Source organism: Phymastichus coffea, unplaced genomic scaffold (assembly GCF_024137745.1).
Source record: "Phymastichus coffea isolate CEN01 unplaced genomic scaffold, Cenicafe_Pcof_1.1 PCOF00009, whole genome shotgun sequence".
Taxonomy (NCBI): domain Eukaryota; kingdom Metazoa; phylum Arthropoda; class Insecta; order Hymenoptera; family Eulophidae; genus Phymastichus; species Phymastichus coffea.
The window spans coordinates 7,412,758-7,438,597 of NW_026706820.1; the positions used below are offsets into that span (position 1 = coordinate 7,412,758).

At 33.9% G+C, this 25,840-nt stretch overlaps 1 protein-coding gene across 3 annotated transcripts in view; it reads right to left on the reverse strand.

Moving 5' to 3' along the window:
• The window catches only part of LOC131671488 (proton-coupled amino acid transporter-like protein CG1139), a 395,099-nt gene that overhangs the window by 280,317 nt on the left and 88,942 nt on the right, over positions 1-25,840 (reverse strand). For all 3 annotated transcript variants that reach the window (XM_058947948.1, XM_058947957.1, XM_058947966.1), the window contains exon 2: positions 4,838-4,923. In XM_058947948.1, the coding sequence (XP_058803931.1) occupies positions 4,838-4,923 (86 nt within the window). The remainder of the gene's footprint in view (positions 1-4,837; positions 4,924-25,840) is intronic.

Sequence of the window (25,840 nt, forward strand, 5' to 3'; positions counted from 1 at the left end):
ACGATGTTTGTGAGCCCGCTTTCCCACCCTGCCTAGCCTTGTCTCGTAATTTTTTTCTGTGAGGTTGCCATGACAGCACAAAAACCGCTACCCAAAGACTTTACCGGATAGTCAAACAACTTCGTTGTCCACCATCACCGCGTAGAAATGCTCTCGGTGCAGTAACACATATATTTTTATGTAATTTTTTTTGACCTCAGATTCGGATCCCCTGACCTTAAAAACATATGCATGATTTTTTCTAGATTTTTTCCATGCGTTTTTCTACATTGATCCTTGAATAATCTTTACCTTGACCTCATGGAATTTGCTTGACCTCAGATTCAGATTCTTTTACCTTAAAAACTTGTATGAATTTTTTCAGATCTTTCGAAATGTAAATGTCGACAACATCTCAAGTGACCTTGGAATAATCTACGAATGACCTTCATCTTAACCTCACAGACCTTAGCCGACCTCGTATTCATATTCTCTGAGATCAAAAACATATGCTTAATTTTTTCAGATTTTTTCATGGGTTTTGATGCACTTGATTCATTGTAATCAGCAACCCGAACAACTTCTTGCAGCCTATACTATGCGTGGTGCTGCATATCCCAAAGTACCGTTTATATAGGTATCGCGGACGGAATGCTAACTTTATTCCAGTTCAATATCCTTTCCTTTCTCATCATTGACCAAGTTCCGCGCGAAAGGCGACCTTGCTGACAACGACGAAGTTGTGACGTCGTGGCAATGACACAGCTCAGGTGTGCCTGAGGCTTAGCGCAGTCTCAGGGTTTCGATGTCACCAGAACTGCGATTTCTCGCCTAAACTGGCGTGGATCACTTGTCGAGAAATATTCTTAACCGAGGGGGATAGTGCCACAGAGCCTTCACTTCTGCCTTTAGATTCCGATCGAAAGTCGTAATCCTTGGGCGAGAAGCACCACGGGTCCTATCAATAGTAGTACCCGGGTTTTGCTATTAAAATTAATACCTGGAGCCTATCAAAAGTGGTCTCCAGATAATAAAAAAAAGAAAAAGGGAGGCGCGAGCTATTTCTTAAGTAGAAGAAAGAAAGATAAAAAAAGGAAATAAAAAATTGTTTCGTTTGCTTACTTTTTTTTTTATTGAATAATACGCCTTTTTCGGCCTGCGCGTCCTTATTTTAAATTGACTGATTTTCTTGTTTTCTCGTTCCGCTTAGCTGTTTGACTTTCTGCTCCTCATTGATAGCACTGCGTGATTTTTTCTCAACTCCCTTGATTTTTTTCTTGACACTGCCTCTCGAGGCTCGTATAGCTCTTTTTATACACTGGGGGTGGCTGGGTGGTAAGTCCCTCTCTTAGCGTCTTGGTTTCGGGAGGAGTAGAGCGAGCGATAATGCATTCATTGGCTCGTTTGTCTCTTCTCATTTTGCTCGCTGGGTTTTCGAACCCTAATTGGAGCGGGGGCGTGGAGAAAATCGGAGGACCGGACGCAAAGGTACAGGTCTTGGCTCGCGAGATGGCTCCTCGAGCACCGTTCTCAACCAAGATTTGCCCAATAAGTAGGTTTACAATAACTTAAAAATTATTTTTTGTATAAACTCGATAACTTACAAGTTACTTAGTACTAGGGACAATATGTAGGTTTTTTCCGCAATTACAGTTGAGTATAATTTGTATTGAAATAGAAAATAAAGTGTAATTTAGTATATCGCACGCTGTATTGTACAGATTCGTGGGTGGTTTATTAAATTATTCACTAATCATGCAATTCTATTTAAGTTTTAAACGGAGTATTAATACAAGAAAAAAACTTATGTAACTTAACAAGGCGATTATTTGCTAATTTCTTACAATAAAAATTCGTTTAACAACATAGTGCGCATATATAATTTTTTTTTTTATTTTCTCTGTTTTTCTTATTTTCTAGCTAATCCGTACTTCGGAGTGAGAACTCGATGAGAGGTTTGAGAGGTCATAATTATCCGGGATGTACTGCAAAAGTTAAATAATTACGTTTGGACAATTCTGAAATTTCATTTCAATGGTAAATTTTCGAGTATCTTAAAAGGAGGAAAAATCCGTTGGAAAAAGTAGCATACAGGATGCAGTCGCGGTTTTATAACTCTCTCCTCTCATCGACATGTTAACGCTTGTTAAACACGTGCAAGGGGGCTACGCGCTCTTTGCATGCGTGAGGGAACGCTGGCTCGGATGCAGTACGGATTTTATTGCTTTTCGAGGGAAATTCTTATCGCGACACTCATCCTGGTCCCCCTCGCTATTGAGCAATTGTTCTCGTTCCGTGCTTGGCTTAGATGCTACACAAAAAAAATATTCTTATAAAAATTAAAGTTTAAAAATGGTCCGCCGTCACAAAGTCATTGACGCGGATTCCTATATTCACGCGCATCGGGTCCAAAACTATCTAGCGTATGCGAATTGAAAAAATAGCGAATTTGATTATGTTACAAAAAGTGCCTTCTCGCATCGCAAAAAGATTTTTGTGAGCTCACATATGTTCGTTGTGCTGATTTAACATCGGTATGTCGGTACTCGTCCAAAGATTGATTCATCGATGATTAATGCGACCCAAAATGTCAGAATCTTGCTCAATCGCGTTCGCTAACCATTGGCTGTATCTCAATCATTTTTACAGAACTCCGGGTTCTACTGGAAATAAAGCAATTTTTTAGTGTCTCTGAGCCCATCGAAATATCCAAGAATCACCCAACTATTTAAAACTAAAACATGATCAAAAAAGACAATTTTGTTGTTACATCAAAGTTAATTTCATGCTATAACTGAAATAAAAATTTATCAACTTATTTTGTCTGTACTCGCTGAAGATGAAATGCATATCCATCATCTTTCATCAAACGTTGAATCGTGCTGTATGGACACCTCACCTATCGCCTCCTCAATTTGACGCGAAACCGCTCGCAAGCTATCGGTTGGGTTCGCGACGTAAGCTGCAAGATAGGCTCATGGAGGCGATCACGTTCTCGTAGCCAATCTTCATCGGGATACCGTGATGCTGCTCGTTTCCCTCAATCTGCGTACAGCAGCTTCGATGGTCCGATCATTAGAAGGAGAGAGGGGCGGATGATGTTCAAAGTGTCTGCTAGAAGCCGCGTTAGCATTTTCCTTAGCCTAGTCCATATACAATACCATATTTGTGTATTCTTCACTGGTATAAATTTGCTTAGCCATTTTATACCACGACCAAGAATAGCGGGCCAAAAATATTTGATAACTAACCCTATCAATAGTTACAAACAAATAATTAGCAAAGAAAAGAAGATTGCTATTTATTTGTTTATGACTATTGATGTTTGGTTGTTAGAGAGTACAGCCTCTATCCTGATCCTCGGACCATCGAAACTAGTTTATGGAGATGAAGAGAAATGGGTAGCGTTGTGGTGAGAAATTCTCATCTACAACGACAACGCGATCGCTTTCATGACCCCGTTACAGCTTTCGCCGCGGACAGATAACGTACGCAATGAATTTAAAAAAATTAATATTTATATTGTTATAACATAAGTATGTGTATGGATACGCACAAGAGGGTGCTTGCGTAAGCATAATTACAATACATATTAAGAACATTTATTTACTGTCTCAATATGTTAAACAGATTGTAAATAAACTAGGAGCAACGAAAAAGAATATGCACAAAGACTGAAAATTGAAAATTTTCGAGGTGTTTTCATACGTCATACTCTATTAGCCGATTCAATACCAAATATTGATAATAACAAATTTTACATCAAAGGTCAAGAAACAGTCAATTTATCGACTGATAATTACAAAATAAAAGATATTGAAAGCTTTCTCAAAAAAGCATTGTCAAAGATATATCGTTCAGTCTGAAACCAAGCAATAATAATTTAGGTAATGTCATTTAGTGTAGTCATAAAATAAATTTTAAACCAAAGGACTCTGTTGGATCAATTTTAGGCTTCCGTCGACGTCAACTTATTGCAAATAAACGTACAATTTTAACTTATCTGCGACTATTTTCAAAGACAACGCATTACGTATAGAGTATAATGTTACTACAGGTTATTACACAAGATCGCAAAGTACATACTATACGCGAATTTTTCTTAACAGTACCACCTGGATATAAGATCATAAAAGTGCTCTTTCACGTCATTTACCTTCCAGTCACTGTGAGGTGCATTGATCATTTACAAATATGTATTACAAGACGGCAACCTAGTTAACTTTAGAGGGAAAGTTATCACAGTGCAAATACACATAAAATCCATGTAGTAATGGACATCATTTACAATACAAGGGTTGGTCGAGGGTATATTAAGAGTTTAAAATGTCATTCAACGATCAGATAGTTACGTATAATAATTTTTATATTTTTCTATTATCAATATTAAATCAACTATTAAACTTATTTATAAATTTTGATTTAGTAACTATAAGAACGGATACTTATTAATTTATTTATAAATCAAATCTTATGAATTGAAACAGGGAAATCTAAAAAAAACTAAATTAAGTAGCATATTACAGAATGTTCAATGTATAATATTATATTATAAGAAAACTGAGCAAATAGAAAACTTCCCTTCGATACCTTTAGTGTAAAGAAGGATGAATCTCACTGTCCTCGCAGATCGATACATATTAATCTGAATTTATGAACATCGACGTATATTATAACAATTTATAATATAAAAATTAAAAACAGTAAAATAATTATAGGAAGACTCATCTCATACGTAATGGTGAATGCTTAAATGAGAGAGTGACAGCGTGATGTGGCACTTCGTTTCTACATTCTTTCCAGTATATTTCAACCATTGATGGATCCAATCGTTATATTCAGAATGATATATACTTACTTAAAGAGTACCATATCTGAGAGTTCGGTTTTTACACCATGTCTTTTTGAATCATATTCTACTATCATTGGCCGAATATGTGTTTCCTGCAATATAAATACCAAAATATTAAAATTCATATTTTTCAATTTTTACTATAAAAATTAAACTATATTTAAAATAATATTTAATTTACAGTATTTTCACTAAAGCTAACTCTATTTTTGTAAATTTATGAATTTATTTCATAGCTAGACATTACCATAATGAAAAAAGAGCAAATTCTAAATTAAACATGTTAACCTACACAAAAATCGTTAAAAATTTTTTGTTATTTTCCTGTTATAATCAAAATGAGTGCAAATGGATGCCTAATTTAAGTGATTGCGCATACACTATATTTATCTTACACAAATTATGTTACACGATAATATCGCAGGCACAATGATAAATCCAATGAATTTTTCTGAATACTTGATGGATTTAGAACCAAAAACTTCACAATTATACAATCGAGGCAGTGTTTTTTCCGATGCGCGAGCAGGGAACGAACTGCCTTATTACAGTTGAGCAAATCGATTGTTCTTGTTCTCAGTCCTACCTATTTATTTCCTCTTACAGTAGATTTCCGAGACCCAAGGGCTGTAGATGTCGCCTTTTACAGGCTTTTCCGTTTTCGACTGAATAATCAATTATTAATAATAATTTTATTAATAATACTTATAATCATTATTATAATAATAATATTATTAATCTTCACTTCGATATGGATAATGGTGGCATTTTACGATCCTATGACACAGACTTTTTCTTGAGTGAGAGGTCAAGGACTATTGTCCTCGATCTACAGATTTCAACAATGAAATCGGGGTATATTTTCACGATCTTCACAGAAACAGCGAAACATTCATCATCGACGATTATGGATATTTGCGCTTGATGAGTCTTGGTATAGCGACCTTTCATAAACCGTTCGATCATTAGTTTTGGTCGAATCGTTACAACCCAGTTATTCGTCTCATTAGGTTGCACGTTGCAATGACAACATTTTTTACACAATACAACTTAGACAGTTACATTTTTTTATAGTTCTCATTTACGCTCACATCTTATCGTTTGCTCGATGCTTCAATCTCCCGCATGCCCGTCCTTTATCCTTGCTGGCACGGCACTTGCTCTTGATATGAATAGCTCTGAATATTAAACTTATATTTACATTAACTTTACATTTCAAAATCATTTCATCTTTCTTTTCGAATTATAATCGAATTATAATTCGAATTATAATTTCGAAATATATCATGGTTATGTCATGAAGCTATCAAGCTTATATCTCTGGTAGTGTTGGTTATAACTTGTCATATTTCAGTTAATCGTCTTGAAATAACTAATGTAAGTAAAATTAATAGCTTTCTTGCAAAGAAATTAAAATTATTGTAGGTGATGCATATATTTAACTTCCAATAGAAAGAATAAAATATTACATTTTTTTTATATTTGATAAATTAGTTAGAATTTATCAGAGAGGGTCGTACAAAATAATCCCAAATGCCTCTTACATGTAATAGTGTATTCCGTTGTAAAAATCAAGCGAGATTGGACCTTGACACTAGTGGGCAATGAGATTAAACTTCATGTGTAGGTGTTAGAGCTCCACAACGATGGGTCATGATTGAAGAGGGCTCACCAATTAATTGCTAGGAACTATTCAGCGAAAGACTTCGATTTAGCAACTAATACTGAAGAGGATCCAACTTGACGCAGACAAAGTCAACAAGCATGGTCCACCTGGATGTTCCGAGCTGGAGCGGGCGAGAGTCGAAGAATCCCGAGGTCACTCTTAGCACCGATTAGTACCGAATTAAAGAAGATGATGAGGTACAACATAATTTGTTGAAGACTATCGGTAACATTGGGGCCCAAATATTGGACAAGAAGGAAAGCCCAACCATACAAGTGCAGTCCAGGTTTTCTCAAGACGAAAATTCAAAATTGTACTTCGTTCAATTACATATGAACAATTAAACCAAATTGATATATTATTAAAAATGATTCGACAGTTCGTTGAGCGAGGCTTTCACTAGTTTACCACACCTATCGAAACCCACTTGTTCGGGCTTGAGGATTAACCGACGATTTCATTGGAGTGGTCCGCCTGATCCACGCTAAAGAAGTAATGAGTGGTTATAGAGAAGGTGCAAAGATTGAGTGAACCTTCGTCAAACTGTTCAATAATCCATTGTATAGTAAAACGATGAAGAATGGGAGAAATCGGATCAACGTTAAGTTAATCAATAAGTTGTAAGGACGATATGGTGCCGAACCTCTTATTGCCACACTAAACTATCGTAGTAGCAATATTTTCGATGAAGATCTAATATCTGTGCAACTTAAAATACCAGAAATCACCTCACAGAGTGAAAAAACCTATTTACATTAGTCTTCTAGTATTAGACTTGTGTAATTGTCTAATTCTTTTGTATCATTTTTATTACGAATACATGCAAAGTGTTGTGGGTGATGAGCACCGTAAGCTTGTATACACCAATATGGATAGTTGGGTTTATGAGATAAGGAATGTAAACATTTACGAATTCATACACCGAGATATTAAAGATACACCTCGAACTTTCCTAAGCTAAATCCATTCAATATTCCTGGAGCCAATAAGAAGATAGTTAACAAAATAAAAAACAAAATGTCTGAACAAAATTGTTGGGCTTCAAAGCAAAATGTATAGTGTATATGATTGCACTCAGCTTATAAGACAACAAATGCTTCTTACTACCAGAGATAATCGAGTCAATATCTTGGCGACGTTACAGTATTCCCTTGATCTAAAAGGAGGGATTGGAATTTGTGGATATTGAAATCACTGAACCACCTATTATATAGAAACGTCTGCCACCGTCGTTCCCATTGCCGCAGAGTCGTGAGTGGTGGAACCACCTCAACCGATCGCAACAAAAACTAGCCAACAGTAGTCTTCTAACAAAATTCTGAGCCAACTCACTTCAGAAAAGAGAAAATTATTGGAAGATAACATCGTCACTGAAATTCCAATATTAACTAATTGAAAAAATATTAAAAAGAATAACAAATGTATAACGGAGAATCACAGCTTGCCGATTCATCCGTTGGCTCTCATTAACGGTTGTTCGCCACGTTCTAGCTAAGAGTGTGTGCGTATACACTGGTCATGTCTATTCCTCGGTTCGAAGTGCGATGGATGAGCTGATTGATGGAGCAAGGAGCGGCTGACGACTGAGGAGGAAGCAACATAGTAAGCGGTAGGAGTGCGAAAGCGGAAAAGAGCTAACGAGAGAGAAATTAAAGAGTCAGTGTCAACTAGGTTATTGGATCAGGCGTGTTGTCCATTTTTCAACAGTTTTTGGTTTGTTTTTGAACGTGGCTTCACTAGAATTTCTTTTTGAGGATACATATCGCCTGATGAGCGGAAAATATTTATTGGTTTTTGTTATGATTGGTGTCTGAGTCATGCCTAGCTGTGCCATATTTCGGCATCAATACGTATGAGTATCAGCGAGTGGCAGCAGCGAAGATAGTAGCGAGGAATCTCGGTGCCGTGTACACACACACACACACATTTCTCTTTCTTTCTCTTACATGTCCAAGAATGTCCAATAAAAACTTTGCCGGATTACGCATCAATCGTAATGGTCAGCCAAGATCGATGAGTTAAAGAGGAGGGTTATCAAGCAGATTACCAGTAATCCTTTTTATGGGTATTGTATGCTAAGAAGATATATATCCGCGCTCGCGCAGTTTCTGAATTAATTAACGAATGGATTTCGTTGATATAACTACTATCGACTAATTGTTTAGCTACAAGTAATTGAAGACGATCAACGAGCTTATTTTAATTATTAATTATTTATTGAATTAATAAAATTAATAATTCATATCAATATTGTTTCGAACAACCTTGTATATAAGTAATTCGACACCAATATTGAACTCTTTCTCTTCAGTATTAGATTTTTTGGTCATGTTACATAATAAACCAATGATGTTATTAAATATGTTGCTATTATATGTTCGTACATACTCATTTGGCCTCATTTCTTTTCTAGGTACGTTGCATACCTTAAAAAATTTTTTATCTTTTAAGATCGTTTTAAGTAATTATTTTTCTATTAGGCTGCTTTGTAATTCCATTAACCAATTTCTAAATCCAAAATCATTTGTTTTCAGGTATATCAACGTCCATACTATTCTTATCAAAAGTTTTTGTAGAGTTACCAAGCGTGCAAGCTACATTTTTTCTTTACGAATACCATAAATCAAATCCTGAAGTCACTTTTATAATACGTGTTGCATTTGAGATAAAGTTCGTTAGATGGCGTTGGAATGACTGATATGTGAGCGAGTGCGTCGTCTCGCCAGACGTTACTGAGACTCCGAGCAAGTGGGAGTTCAGCCGAGTACCCATTGTAATCTTTAGCCTTAGCTCTTTGAATAAAAGTAAAGCTTGATTAACTTGAAGTGTTGATCATCTATTTGCTGTACCCTGGACTCCATATATTACATGTTGGCGACGAGGCAAATTGGAAAAACGCGTGTGAGTGCTGAAAACGAAAGGTTTTTTTTTGTTCTCGCATTGTGTAACAAAGAAAAAGAACGTGTGTATGTATGCGGAAGGGTTTTCACATATACGAGTTGAACAAAGGAATCGACAAGATGAATCAGCAACGGTTGGCTGAGTGGCAAACGCAACTGAATACGGATAAAGCTAGGCTAGAAAAAATACAAACTATGCTGCAAAAAGATAAAGACAATTTGGATACTCGTAAAGCAGTGGTTAGCTGATGAAAAGTCAAGGCTAGAACAGTATAAAAAGAAGATTGATGCCGAGAAAGAGGCAAACGTTCAGCAAAAGGCGGCTGGTGCGCAGCATGTTCAAGCAGGAAATACGCATCAAGTGCAGCAGATACAGACTATAGTAAAAAGCACTATAGGAATATAAACGAATACAACCTTGAAAAAGAAGATTGGTCGTTATGGTTTGAACGTCTAGAAGAGTATTTCAAGTGCAATGATATACAGGATACAAAGAAGGTGTCAATTTTTTTTAACTATGATAGGCAGTGAAGGTTACGCACTATTGAAAGATTTGTGTACGCCAATCAAACCAGCTCAAAAATCGTTGCACGAACTTGAAAAAATAATGAGAGATCACAAGAAACCTAAGCCAAATGTGTTGACGCAGAGATACATATTCAAGGACAAGAAGCAGAAAGAAGGCGAAACGGTATCTACTTTCACCACTGCAGTGAGGAAGCTGTCAATAGATTGTGACTACGCGGAAACGCTTGAAGAAAATCTGAGAGACCAAATTGTTTTTGGAGTGAACAGCACGGAGATTAAGAAGAAACTCCTCGCAGAAAAGAATTTTACCTACGTAAAGGCTGTCGAGTTGGCGCGTTCCTTGGAAACTGTTGGAATCGACGTGGCAACGTTGGGCAACGAGAAGAATTTGCTAAACTACATAACCGATAAGAAAGGTAACAAGAAAAGCGGTAGGCGTGAGATCACATTTATTTTTGCGAGCACATGTTATTGTTGCGGTAAGCCAAATCACATAAAAGCCGATTGTAAATTTAAACATTTGACGTGTAAAATATGTAATACTCAAGGCCACTTAGCGAAAGTTTGCAAAAAGAGAGAAAAGGATTCAGAAAAAGAGAAAAAAAGTGAGGAATCTAAAAAAAATGTTGATCAGAAAAAGTTTAATAAGAATAGTAAGCAAAATGTATCTGAAAGTACATATGATAGTGAAAATGAGGATTTAACTAAAGATTTTGATCATTTGTATCATTTGGAAGGAGAAAATTTTGAGATTATTAAAAATGTTAAGCCTATAGAAATTGAATTGATAATTGAAAACAAAAGTATGAAATTCGAGATTGATACGGGCTCTCCAGTATCTGCTATTTCGTACAAGGCTTATGAAAATGACGATAATTTATCAAGATTGAAACTGTATGATACAGACCGAAACTTCAAAACTTATCAAGGTGATATAATAATTCCTAAAGGAATTATTAATGTGAAAGTCATATATAAAAATGTTAAACACAGATTAGATTTATTTATAATTAGAGGAAACAGCGATCCTATTGTGGGGAGGGATTGGTTGAATAAATTGGATATTTTAAGATTTGATAGTAATAAAAATGAATTAAGTATAAATTCAGTGACACAAGTAAATAATAGCAATTATTTAAAAATTATTGAAAATTATTGCGAAGTATTTTCTGACAAATTAGGAAAGTACAATGGTGGCCCTGTTAAATTACATTTGAAAGAGGGTGCAAAACCAATTTATTGTAAACTACATCCTGTCCCATATGCTCTGACACAAAAGATTCAGAATGAATTACAAAGGTTAGTTGCAAACGACGTCTTTGAACAAGTAGAAAGTAGTGAATGGGCAACTCCAATGGTCCCAGTTCCAAAAAATGATGGTACAGTGAGAATATGCGGTAACTATAAGATAACTGGAAACCCGCAATTTAAAATTGATAGACATCCAGTACCTAGAGTAAATGATGTCCTTATGAAACTAAACAAAGGTGTTGTTTTTACAAAAATTGACTTAAGACATGCGTATCAGCAATTAGAATTAACTAAAGAATCTCGTGATATTGTTACTGTAAATACCTACAAAGGTTTATTCAGACCAAAACGCTTGAAAGATGGAATAGCTTTAGCACCAGGTTTATTTATTAGAGTTATGGATTCTATGTTACAAAATGTACCTGGTACTGCTGCTTTTTTTGATGATGTTTATATAACAGGAAAAACTATAAAAGAACACGATGAAAATTTGGAAAAAGTTTTGTAAATCTTTAAGGAAAAGGGAATGACGTCAAATAAAGTAAAATGTGAATTGGCAAAACCGGAAGTGACGTTTTTAGGTTATATACTTGATTCTAAAGGATTAAGAGTATCTGATAAGAAAATAAAATCAATCGCGAAAATGCCTTACCCGTATAATGATAAGGAGTTATTATCTTTTTTAGGAATGATTAATTCTTATTCCTTATTTGTAAAAGATTTTGCTACTATTGTTGGCCCTTTGTACGAACTTTTGAGAAATGATGTCAAGTGGGAATGGATTGAAAAACGAAAGAAAGCGTTTGAAAATGCGAAGAATATGTTATGTTCCGAAAAAGCGTTAACTTACTATGATGCAGATTTACCTATTAAAATTACATGTGACGCTTCACCTATTGGTTTGGAAGCAGTTTTATCTCATACTTTTCCTGGTGGCAAAGAAAAGCCAATTGCATTTGCATCTAGGGTTTTAACTAAAGCTGAAAGAAATTATTCGCAAATAGATAAAAAAGCGTTATCTTTATTGTTTGGAGTTACTCACTTTCATCGATATGTTTATGGTAGAATGTTTACACTTGAAACAGATCATAAACCCTTAATGTATATTTTTTGTCCAAAGAAAGGTATACCGATTATGGCAGCTAGTAGATTGCAAAGATATGCTGTTATTTTATCTAGATATGATTTTAAGGAAAAAATAATTGTGTAGCTGATAGCTTATCTAGAAATTTAATTTATGAAGAGAGAAAAAAACTGAAAGAAGATAATCAAAAAGAAAATGAGTATACTTTTTAAAATTTTGTAAGCGAAAATGTTAAAACGTTAGATTGTGAATTAGTTAGAGTGGAAACTGAAAATGATATAATTTTAAGTAAAGTTAAAAAATATGTATTGGAAGGATGGCCAGAGTCAATTTGTGAAGATGAATATCTGAAACCTTATTTTAACAGAAAGTTAGAATTAACAATTGAACAATATATCGTTATGTGGGGTCATAGAGTCGTGATACCTAAGAAGTTACAAATTGATTTATTAGCTGAATTGCACAGTTCACACTTAGGTATTGTTAAAATGAAAAATCTTGCTAGATCATATATATTTGGTGGCCTACTCTTGACAAAGATATTAAACAAATTGGTAAATCTTGTAAATTGTGTCTGGAAAACTCGAGTAATCCTGTTAGATCTACACTTCACGTTTGGAAATGGCCTGAATGTCCTAATTATAGAATTCATGCAGACTTCTGTGGTCCGATAGATGGTTTTATGTATTTGGTTTTCACAGACGCTCATTCAAAATGGATTGATATAAAGGAGATGAAGGATATTACGGCTGACAGCACGATTAAAATATTCAGAGAATATTTTAGTATTTGGGGTCTCCCTAATACTCTTGTGACAGACAATAGTCCTGCTTTTATTGCAGAATCTTTTAGTAATTTTCTTGAGAAAAATTCAGTAAAACATATTAAGACAGCCCCGTATCATCCTCCATCGAATGGTGCTGCCGAGAATGCAGTTAAGACTTTTAAGGATAAGTTCAAGTTGTTACTCAAATCTGATATGTCGAGGCACGAAACTCTGTACAAGTATTTGTTCAGTGACAGATCTACTCCTCATTACACTACAAACTGTACACCAGCTGAGTTACAAATAAGTCGTAAGTTAAGAACTCGTTTTGATGTTTTAAAACCCAGCGTTCAAGATATTGTTTTAAAAAATCAGGAAAGACAAAAGTTTTATTTTAGAGGAAATAGACATGTGACTTTCAATGAAGACGATACTGTTATGGTTAAGGATTATAGTGAAAATAATTGGCGTCCTGCAGAGATTTGTGAGAAAATTAGTCCTGTTACATATACAGTCAAAACTGATGATAATAGAATGTGGAAACGTCATGTCGATCAGATTAAAGATAGAAATTCTAGCTTCATTGAGAGTGATAATTCTATTCCTGTTGCTCCTTCTAAGGAAAATAGTTTTAATGATAATATTGTACCTCTGAAGACTTCTGAAAGCTCTAATCATTATAAAGAAAACGTTGGTGCTAATAAGTCTTCTTTTGCGTTGAATGCTTCTAGTAATAAGAATGTGGTACTCGCGAATAAATCTAGCTCTAATGATTCTATTGTAACTGACACGCCTGTGTTGCGAAGATCAAGTAGAATCAGTAAACCAAGGCAGATTCTAGATTTGTAAAGTCAGTCTTAAGAGGAAGGAATTGTTGCATTTGAGATAAAGTTCGTTAGATGGCGTTGGAATGACTGATATGTGAGCGAGTGCGTCGTCTCGCCAGAGACTCCGAGCAAGCGGGAGTTCAGCCGAGTACCCATTGTAATCTTTAGCCTTAGCTCTTTGAATAAAAGTAAAGCTTGATTAACTTGAAGTGTTGATCATCTATTTGTTGCACCCTGGACTCCATATATTACAATACGCATTTATGTACTTATCGATGGCGAGGCTCTTATCCTAGCTTGATTCAAACTGTGATTTGTGTATTGTTCTCCATAATAGGTAGTATCTTCACTAGTATACGAGGTGTGTTCAAAAATAAGGTGACTTTTCAAATTTCACGAGTCCCGTACTTTCGATTATCGATTTTTTTATTTTGTTATGTTGATACACTTTTCCCGAACATCTGTACCAAGTTTCAAGTGTATAGCATTTTTTGTTTGGTTGTGAGAGGCGTAAAGGGTATAAGTGTTTTGCGTGCTCGGCGATTTCTTGCTATCGAAAAATATGGATCAAAGGATTTGCATCAAATTTTGTGTAAAAAATAAAATAAAGTGCTCCGAAACACTTGAAATGTTGACGGTAGCATACGGTGAAACTGTTCTGAGTAAAAAAAATGTTTACAAGTGGTACAAACTCTTCCAAGATGGCCGGGAAGATGCCAATGACGAGCCTCGCTCTTGACGCCCAAGCACGTCAACAACTGATGAAAACGTTTAAGCAGTGAAGAAAATTGTTCTGGAAAATTGTCGAATCACTATCAGAGAATTTGCTAAGGATGTTGGTATATCGCTTGGCTCGTGCCATGAAATTTTTTCTAACGTTTTGGGCATGAGACGTGTGTCAGCGAAGTTTGTTCCGAAATTGCTAAATTTTGATCAAAAGAACCGTCACATAAGCATCGCTCAAAAACTGTTGAATGACGTCAACGACGACCCAGATTTACTCAAAAGGGTCATAACTGGTGACGAATCATGGGTATATGTTTATGATATCGAAACCAAAGTCCAATCGTCCTAATGGAAGAGCCCAGATGAGCCAAGACCGAAAAAAGCACGCCAAGTTCGATCAAATGTCAAAGTTTTGCTCACTGTTTTCTTCGATTACCATGGCGTGGTGCATCAGGAGTTCTTACCATATGGACGTACGGTCAATAAACAGTATTATCTTGAAGTTATGCGCCGTTTGCGAGAAGCAATACGAAGAAAACGCCCAGAATTGTGGAAAAACAATTCATGGCTTTTGCATCACGATAATGCCCCGGCTCAGTCATCTTTGCTTGTGAGAGATTTTTTGGCCAAAACAACACCACAATCATGCCTCAGTCACCATATTCACCGGATTTGGCCCCATGTGACTTTTTCTTGTTCCCAAAACTAAAGAGACCTATGAAAGGACGGAGATTTGCAACGATTGAAGAGATAAAGACTGCATCGCTGGAAGAGCTCAAGGCTATACCGAAAAGTGCTTATGAGAAGTGCTTTGAGGATTGGAAAAACCGTTGGCATAAGTGTCTTGTATCTGAGGGGGATTACTTTGAAGGGGACAACATAAATATTGATAAATAAGTAAATATTTTTTCTTAAAAATACAAAGTCATCTTACTTTTTGAACACACCTCGTACTCTAGAATTGTATACTTATCATTATCATCAGCAGAGTAGTAGTAAAATAATTCTTTTTACGTTTTGGTTTTTGTTTGAAAAATTTTGTTTTTTTAATTAAAATACTTCAGAACAATTCCGTTTCTTACTCACTAAATTTTTTATTGGTTTTACTTCGCTCACTATAGTTTTAAACGAACCAACTATTATCTTAAACATTGCCAGTATCATCTCTAGCATATTTTAATAGATTATATTTTTATTTGATTACATCTTACGCTTTCACAAGTTGCGGAAGCACATGTATCGATGATTATCCACGTTGATGCCACAACGATTACACAGGTCAACAAAATTAGATTAATGTTCAGTTAAAAGATCAGATCTAGTATAAATGAAAGAATTTGATGCGCTTAATTTGCATCTAGCCTCAGAATTCATCTATCACCCTCAGTTTCTGAAATATCCTAACCTAAAAGTGTAAAAGAGACTATTTTTCGCTGTTTTTGAACTCTTTTCACGTCGCTAATTTCTATTTTAGTCAAAATCTGGAAAGAGCATTCGAAAGGGAAAGTTGTCTACTTTAAAAAACACTACCTAATTTTTTTTAATTGAAATTTTTAAAGTGGAGATATCGTTTTTTGAAATAGAGAAAATTTGAGTTTGTAATGGTACTATAAACTACATAAAAATTGATCTGATGTATGTAAAAATAGATTAATAATTCATATATAATCTATAAGTTTCAATTAATAATGCAATCTACTGTAACGGTCCAGTCTGATTTGTCTCTTATTTCCATCTGCAAAGTAGCAACCCGTCATACACAAGACAATCAAAGAAAAGCGGTAAGTGAGCGTAGGCGCTTTTCTCACATATATGCAAATGTGTTAGGGCAACTCTGCAAAAACATTACCATATAAGGAGCGTGACGTCACGACCGTGGGAAATTTATTGTTTACAATAGAAAATCGACAATTATAAAGTTTTTCGAATGAACAAAAGTACTTTTAGTCAATTTTGATGCGCTGATCCTGAATTTCATGTTGTTATAACTCTCAAGCCGATATTTATTAGTCAAATTTAATTTATAAGTAGATAGTGTTAGTTATTTTGCAATAAATAATTATATTGTTAATTCGAGTATGCGATTAAGTCCGCGACGTATTGAAACAGAGAAGCAAGAATTTGACACTTTGATAACTAATTATTCACTAAGTTATCAATAAATAAAAAATTTATAATTTTTTTAAACAATGAAAATTGCACTGTTAGATAGCGAATCGATCGTACGTATCTGTAAAATTAATGATTATGATTGTTACTAATTTGCTGATTTTTAAATCGTTAAAAAATAAATTTGCAAATCCGTTTTTTAATTATTATTCAAAATTAGATAGCTACATTAACCATTTTTAACTTGAATAACGTTCCACTAATCACAAGCGATTTTTTCATGTAAAAATTTTCCGAAAATTTATTGTAAAATTGGCGTAATTTGATTATTGAATTGTATAACTTATAACTTTAAAAAGCGATTTTTCCTCGAGAAGCAATTTATGTTAAAAAATTCGTCATTTCATATTTAATTTTTTAAATTAAAAAATTGCAATTTCGATCGAGCCATTTTGCGACAAAACATGTGCAAAGTTTGTATCAATTTCGAAAATAGCGTTGTAGGGGCTACCAAGCGTAGAAAGGAGCCCATTTCGCAAGTATAAATTCGCTCGTCGCTGCGACAAGAGGATTCACTATCCTACCTTGCTTAGCAGCGCGAGCACTGTTAGAGAAATAAAGCCTCAGCAATTTCCTGAGATAAATTTCTTATTCAGTGGTTAGCCTGCTAACTCCTATCCTATAGATATCTAAGCGCTCAATTCATGAGACTATCTCTCTTATGAGAAAAAAGTAGCCTTAGATATCTTCCTACCTCAAATACTATTACTGTTGAGAAATTAAGTTGAGTAGTGGTTGCGGCGCTGTCGGGCCTCTCCCCGATGGATGCGATCACGTTCAATTGCATTTCAAGACAATTCATCGAGTTAGAAAGCCTTGGGGTTTGCTACTCGAAAGATTTTTATATACCATTTAGATTACACGCGTGTCAACTTCTTGCTTTTCACGGAGACGCGATTGCGAATTCAATAGAAAGAGTCCGAACTATTGTTTTGATAACGCGAGATAGACTCGAACGTTACACTAGTCAGACTATATTTACAATCTTAAACAGTTAATAAATTCAAAATATCTTTGTTTTACTTTTAACAGGATTTTCAGAATACGGCTCAGACTGTTCGTATATACCTTTAGTTTGCAGAAGCTTTGATAAATTTCGGATCGTATGATCTGTCGTTGATATATAATTTTTTTGAAGACTCGAAGGTATCAGCATTGCTAAAAGTAATTTTTTTTGATAATTTACATTTTTATTTGATAATACCAAATTGAAATTTTCATTCCATTCGTGATATGTCTTGCATTTATCAAATATTGTATTTGACTACAGAAACATGATATAATTTTCTGATTTTGCAATTACTTTCTCCGGTGAAAGTATCGTTCGAGATTGACATAATTTTCTACGTTTGCTGAGTTAATACTCGAAGGAAGTTTGAATGGTAATCGTGATAAATTGTTCCTAATCACAATGTCATTCACTTTATCGTATAATTGAATACTGCTCACAGATGATTGAGAATCAACCGGTAAATTATTTTGAGATTCATTAGATGGAGTACATAGAGGAAACTAACTCTCGTGATTTTTCAAGATTTGCTGCTGATATTTTTTTAAGTTTGTCATAACAAAGCGAACACATAGACATATCTTCCGTTATATCACGGTTTTGATATTCTTTGGATATCAACAATCCATTTATAACACCAATGAGCACTTTAAACGGACGTTTGTTATCTTCGTATACAACCTTTTTATGAATCTCGCTGAAATCTGGAAAATTCTGAGCTCGTTGGTAACCAAATGCATTTATTGTTGATAATTTCATTTCTTACAGCAACATTTCCTTTCTTAATAAATTTACTTGGCCCAATTCAAATTAAAGAAAAAATAATCAATTGTGGATCAAAGAAAAAAAAATATAAGACAAATACTGCTTTTACTTACTCATTAAAAATCAGCAAACTCTAATCTTTTTAAGACATACGAGGGGAGGTCAATAAATCTTTACAAAATCCAAGACATGGCGCTCGTCACGCTTAAATTATGATGTTTTTGGCAAGCAATACTACTAACTAGATATCGTACAAAGTTTCAGCTCAATTCATTAAGTCATTTTTTTGTGAGCGTTGGTTGAACAAAAAAGTTATTGGTTTATTTGAAAAATGGAAAAAAACATAGTTTCGAGCGGCGATAAAACATTTTCATTTAAAAGGCCTTACACCAAGAGAAATCACAGTTGAGTTGAACGCCGTTCATAGCAAGTCTGCCCCTGTGTTTAAGACTGTTTATAACTGGGTAAATGAATTTAAATGCGGCCGTACAACAACAAAAGATGAACCTCGTTCAGGACGCCCCGTAGAAGTGAGTACGCCCGAAATGGTCAACAAAATCCATGATATGGTGTTGAGTGATAGAAGATTAAAATTGCGAGAATTAGTTGAGGATACAGGGGTATCAAAGGGTACAATCATTTTAATTTTGCATGAAAAATTGGGGATGAAAAAAACATCAGCAAGGTGGGTGCCGCGTTTGCTCACTGTTGTAAACAAACGAACCCGCGTGGTCACCTCTGAGGCTCTTTTGGCACGCATACGTCGTAATCCGGAAGACTTTTGGCATCGACTTGTAACTGTAGACGAAACATGGGTACACCACTACACTCCTGAAACCAAAGAACAGTCCAAACAATGGATTACCGTAGGAGAACCAGCCCCAAAAAAGGCAAAGATAGTAAAGTCAGGTGGCAAGATTATGGCCTCGGTTTTCTGGGATGCGTATGGAATCATCTACATCGATTACTTGGAAAAGGGCCAAACGATCACTGGACAATATTATGCGTTATTATTAGGTTAGCTGAAAGAAAAAATCAGAGAAAAACGTCCTCACTTGAACAAAACAAAATGCCTCTTTCTTCAAGACAATGCTCGAATTCACACGTGTGCAGTTTCGATGGCAAAAATTAACGATTTAATGTTCGAATTAATTGGCCATCCACCATATTCGCCTGATTTGGCTCCCAGTGACTTTTTCTTATTTCCTAACCTCAAAAAATGGCTTGTCGGACAACGATTCACGTCGAATGAAGAAGACATCGCTGAAACAAATGCCGATTTTGAGGGTTTTCAGAAATCATATTTTTCTGATGGCTTAAAAAAACTGGAAGGCCGTTCAATAAAATGTATCGACCTTCAAGGAGATTACGTTGAAAAATAAAAAAAAATTACATACGCAAAACTTTTTTTTCCTTCTTTTGGTAAAGATTTATTTACCCCCCCCCCCCCCCCCCCCCCCCTCGTAAAAGATGACATACGAATTTATTTAGTTCTTATTTCTACATAATTTTACGTAACACCTCGAATAATGTAACGTATATGCGCTCTATGGTAATTGATTTAAAAGCTTTCGATTACACTGCATTAGTCAAAGAAAAAAATATTATTTATGAAATAACACGAAGCTGTTTATTCAGATCCGAACATCTGCAAGAAACAGCTGACGTTGAAGCGCAGCCTGCTCGGCGGTATTAGTTGATACTTATCATTGAGGTGGCTTCAACGTTGGGTATTGTACCTAGCGGGGGCACTTGTTAAGGCTAATCAAATTTTACTGCTTAAATGTTGTAAATTTGAGTTTTATTAAGTTTGACAAACGTATAATTATGAGTAAAAGCTAATCATGATGTTAAAGTAAATGAAATCAAATTTTTTTTTTATCTTTGTGTAAAAGTACACGTTTTTTCTACGACACTGTTGCGCCAGAATCGGCAACGTCGCAATTCACTACACATACAACAGTCGCAACTATAAGGTGCAATATTAACATATTTATTTTGTATTCTATAAGTTATACAATTAAAAATGCCGTATAACGTACGTGCTACTGTTGGAAAAACGAAAGGACAATTTACAAAAAAATATGTGAAGAAAATATAGAAGCACTACTAAGAAGTAGTAAATGTAAACAAGGAAGAAGACGCTTGCTTAATAATGAAGCTGCAGAAAGTGAGTTTAGTTTGGAATCGAAAAAATTATTTTTCTTTTACTTCATGGAGTATTTAAATCATCAACTATTTAATGTTCTATTCGTGTAAACGTAAAAGAATTAGATTGTGAGCAATACAAAAAAGATGTTGATACAATGTTTATATTATGTTGTGAATATAAAGTCATGATGATGATTCGACATAACTACAGAAGAATACATTTTGTATTTACAGAAACTAATTGTTAGTACATCAAAACCATCACAGTCCAAGTCGTTTGATGGGAGACAACTTGTCGATATGGATAAATTAGTTGAAGATGGTGCGAGAATTATGACACACCTATTTCCTTGCGGTTTGTACTGAAAGAGATTCAGCGTGGGATGGCCAGTAAATGTATTGTGGAATGTCAAAATTGTCGCAAGAACAGAATTGTTGAAACGAGCAAAAAATCTGGAAATGGCTATTATGATACAAACTTGAAATTAGCCGTTGGTAAGTAAATATATCATAGATTATTTTATTTATTAGATTGATAACAACATTGGATGTAATTTACTTATTATTACAGGTAAACTCGATAGCGGAATAGGTGAGACAAAAGTCAACACAGAGATGTCTGCTCTCAATTGTCTGACAACCAGTGACACGTCATTGACACGTTACGAAAGGATTGCCGAAAGCCCTATTGAAGATTTAGCTAATGAATTGTGCATTGAGGAAGAAAAAAGGTTAACTTTAGAAAACAACCAAAAACAGTGAGTAATAATTTAGTAGAATATGTAATATTGGTTTACAAAAAAAAAAAAAAAAGAAAGCATCACAATACCAATATATAGTATAATAAAAAAAAACCAATATATAGTATCATCACACAATAAGTATACGACGAAAAGTGTAATGTCAATATGTAGTGTCATTGCACAATAAGTATACGACGAAAATTGTAAGAAAGTGACTAAATGTATGGACTTGCGCGAGCGTGTGTATGTGTGTGTGCACGTATGCAATCAAGAATAGTTTTAATTCTGAATTTCTAATGAAAATCATCTGTATATAGATATTAATGAAATTTCTAAACGTGATTTTTTAAAGATAAATACGATGAATATTTAAGTATAGTAACATTGATAATTTTATAAATGACGTTGCGTATAATAATAAAAAAATTTACCATTATAATTTTTTTAAGATACATAGTTTACAAATACATAGTACTATTCATATATAACTTTAGGAAAAAGTTAATTTTACGGTAATGTTATTTATACAATACATAAAATAAGTTAATGAATGTATTTGTTAATTATTATTGACTGAACCTTTTTCAAAATATTTTTCCTCTTTTTAAATCGCTCTTTATTTTATCGTTCATAACAAATATTTTTCATGCAGAGCTAAGAACGGAGAAGATGTTAGTGATGTTACTAATAATGGTGAAAGTATTGACTTGATTACTTCATATGACGCTGGGGTCCTATTGATATAGACGTATCCGTTTAAATTCTAGTGATATCCGGTTTCAATTCTAGTGAATTCCGTTCCGAATGTTCCGATCTGGTCGACTTTTTTTAACATAAATTTTTCATGTGAATTAAAATAAAAATATTATGTAATTTATTAATAAGCAAATTAAACACAATACAACCAACTATAATTTTTAAGTATATAAAAAATGATGACCCAAGTTCCATATCTACTGACTTTTTCATGCTTGCATTGTTTACAACTGTTACAAATATTTTATGATGCGAAACGCGTTTTACACATATGTATGTGAATATTTATAAAGGCTAATGAGGTAGATATCTAGAAATCTGTTTATTTTTTAAATGGTGTGCGTACTACGTATACTTATATCTGATACGTTTTACACATACACATTTGTAAAACACGTTTTTATCATAAACAATGTAAGTAATGGAAGCATGAAAAAGTCAGTAGATATGGAACTTGAGTCATAATTTTTTATATACTTAAAAATTATAGTTGGTTATGTAGTGTTTAATTTGCTTATTAATAAATTACATAATATTTTTATTTTAATTCACATAAAAAATTTATGTTAAAAAGGTCGACCAGATCGGAACATTCGGAACGGAATTCACTAGAATTGAAACCGGATATCACTAGAATTTAAACGGATACGTTTATATCAATAGGACACCTGCAGCGATGAGCATTCGGTCACCCATCCTAAACTTCCTTTTTTCCTATTCGTAACGCATCTAGGTCTGTTGTACACTTGTGGCTGTTCTACCATTATACCGTGTCCGAATTTCGCGTTTCAAATTCGTTTTGACCCCCCTTACCCTAGCCTGCAAAGTGTAATGGACAGTGAAAAAAAAAAAATACCATTCGAAACATCTCTAATTGAACCCTTCAAAAATGCTCAATATTTTAATTGAACCCCTTCAGTTGTCCCAAAAAAAATTAAAAACTATGATGATTTTTTCGTTTTTTGCAACTGCGATATCTTTAGTAATACTTAATATTTTTGCAAAAGAAACAAGGCAAAAAATTGAACCTTTGCTCGTTTTAATTGCACCCCTCTCACTTTTTCAAAATTATTAATATATATGTCAAAAACAACAATCTAACTTTATTGTATGTTCTTTCCAAATAACCCAATAACCCAATAATCTATTTGAAAAGAACATACAATAAAGTTAGATTGTTGTTTTTGACATATATATTAATAATTTTGAAAAAGTGAGAGGGGTGCAATTAAAACGAGCAAAGGTTCAATTTTTTGCCTTATTTCTTTTACAAAAATATTAAGTATTACTAAAGATATCGCAGTTACAAAAAACGAAAAAATTATCATAGTTTTTAATTTTTTTTGGGACAACTGAAGTGGTTCAATTAAAATAATGAGCATTTTTGGAGGGTTCAATCAGAGATGTTTCGAATGGTATTTTTTATTTTTACTGTCCATTACACTTTGCAGGCTGGGGTAAGGGAGGTTTCGTTTTGTTCAAAAAGAGGGAAAATAAATAAATTCTCAACTGTACAGTATGTAGCTATTGTCTGATCATACATTGATGTTAGCCTCGAGAAGTACTAATTATATATTTTCAAGTACAATTCGATATGTAGCCTAGTAGTAAGAGCAAAAGTACAAAGAAAGAGGTATTTTAACAAATATAGTTTATATTCTCATACTATTTTTTAAAGAATTAAGAAAAATGTAGACATGTCATAAATTGTCAAATCCTAATTAGTTTATTCTTATTTGAGCTCTGTAAGTCATATGGTAAATTTAGTAAATTATAATTCTTGTTTGAATCATTTTAAATTCTTTATTATAGCTAGACAATGTTTAAAGCGTAATGCTGAATTAAAATTTCTAGAGCAAATTGAACAGAATATAAAGAGTTAACGTTTTCATTGTTATCGTCAGCAGTAAATTTTGACACTTCAGCATTTGGTTCAGACCTGTAATATCTATATTAAAAAAGAATTAAAAACATTAAATATCAAGCTGAAAAATTTTAATAATTGAACATACTTCGACACTGTTTCACAATTACTTTCAACATTTTCAGTATTAGACTCTGTTTGGACCGAAGTGAACTCTTTACATTCTGTTCAATTTGCTCTGGAAATTTCAATTCGATATTACGCTCTAGATATAATTATCTTATATTTATTGACTCATTTATTGTCAGCTGTTCTAGCTATAATAAAGAATTTAAAATGATTCAAACAAGAATTATAATTTACTAAATTTACCATATGACCTATGGACTTACAGAGCTCAGATAAGAATAAACTAATTAGGATTTGACTATTTATGACATGTTTACATTTTTCTTAATTCTTCAAAAAATAGTATGAGAATATAAATTATATTTATTACAATACCTTTTTCTTTGGACTTTTACTTTTCCTACTAGGCTACACATCGAATTGTACTTGAAAATATATAATCAGTACTTCCCGAGCCTAACATCAATTTAATATGCTGATGACTAAACAATAGCTATATATTGTACAATTGAATAATTTGAAACGCGGAATTCGGACACGGTATAATGATAGAACAGCCACAAATGTACAACACACCTAGATGCGTTACGAATAGGAGAAAAAGAAGTTTGGGATGGGTGACCGAATGCTCATCGCTGGACCCCTGCCTGGACTAAGAGAGGGCCATGAAATAACAATCTCAGTAGTGCATACAATTGTTTTTTAATTGGAACAATTAATTATGTAAATAATGTATAATTGAAAAAATTTATTAATTTTTGTGTGTAGGTCATACATCATTAATTGGTTGTTTATCAAAGAAAGTTTTAGCATATGCCGTTCGTAAATTATATTGTAAGCAATGCAAGCTAAATGTACACAAGTCAAACAAAAAGGAGCATATTTGTAGAAAGAATCACAGTAGATCATCAAAATCAATGGAGGCTGATATGACTGTAGAAGTAATATTAAAGAACGATAATTTGATTATGTCGAAATGCAGAATACAAACACTGATTGGTGATAAGGATTCTTCTGCTATTGCTGCTTTAATACGATTATCGCCGTATTCAATTTGCAAATCGTCTGATTTCAACCATGTTGCAAAAGCATTCAACAGTAAACTGTAGGAAATGAAAATTAATCCTAAAATTAGAAAGTACTTTTCAAAAGTTTTTGCTATAGTAATTAAACAAAATCAACGCAATGAAAATAACGTGAAAGCTGCTTTGGAAAATATAATCCCATATGTTCATGGAGACCATCAAAATTGCGGCGGTTTTTGTAAAAGAACGAAGGATAATCAATAAGAGTACAAGTATTTACCTGATAAACAATGTTTATCAGAGCTGAATTTGAAAGAAAAGTTGCAAAAAATTCTGCAACTTTTTATTAATAATGCAGCTCAAATAACTTAATGTGCATCTAGCCAGTCCAACAAATTATTTAATAATACTTGTTGCAACAAGCATTTTGAAATACAATTCTATGGTGGTTTTGATTCGCACAATTTTCGTGTTGCACTTGCAGTGTGCCAAAAGAATATTGGCTATGATTATGTTGTGAAGCTCAATAATCGTATAAATTTATCGCCAGGTAAACACATAAGAAGTTTTCGAGAGAAAAAACAAAAATGTTTTCATAATTTATCTGAACAGAGGAAAACAATTTCTTTAAGAAAAAAAATGCTTTGCCT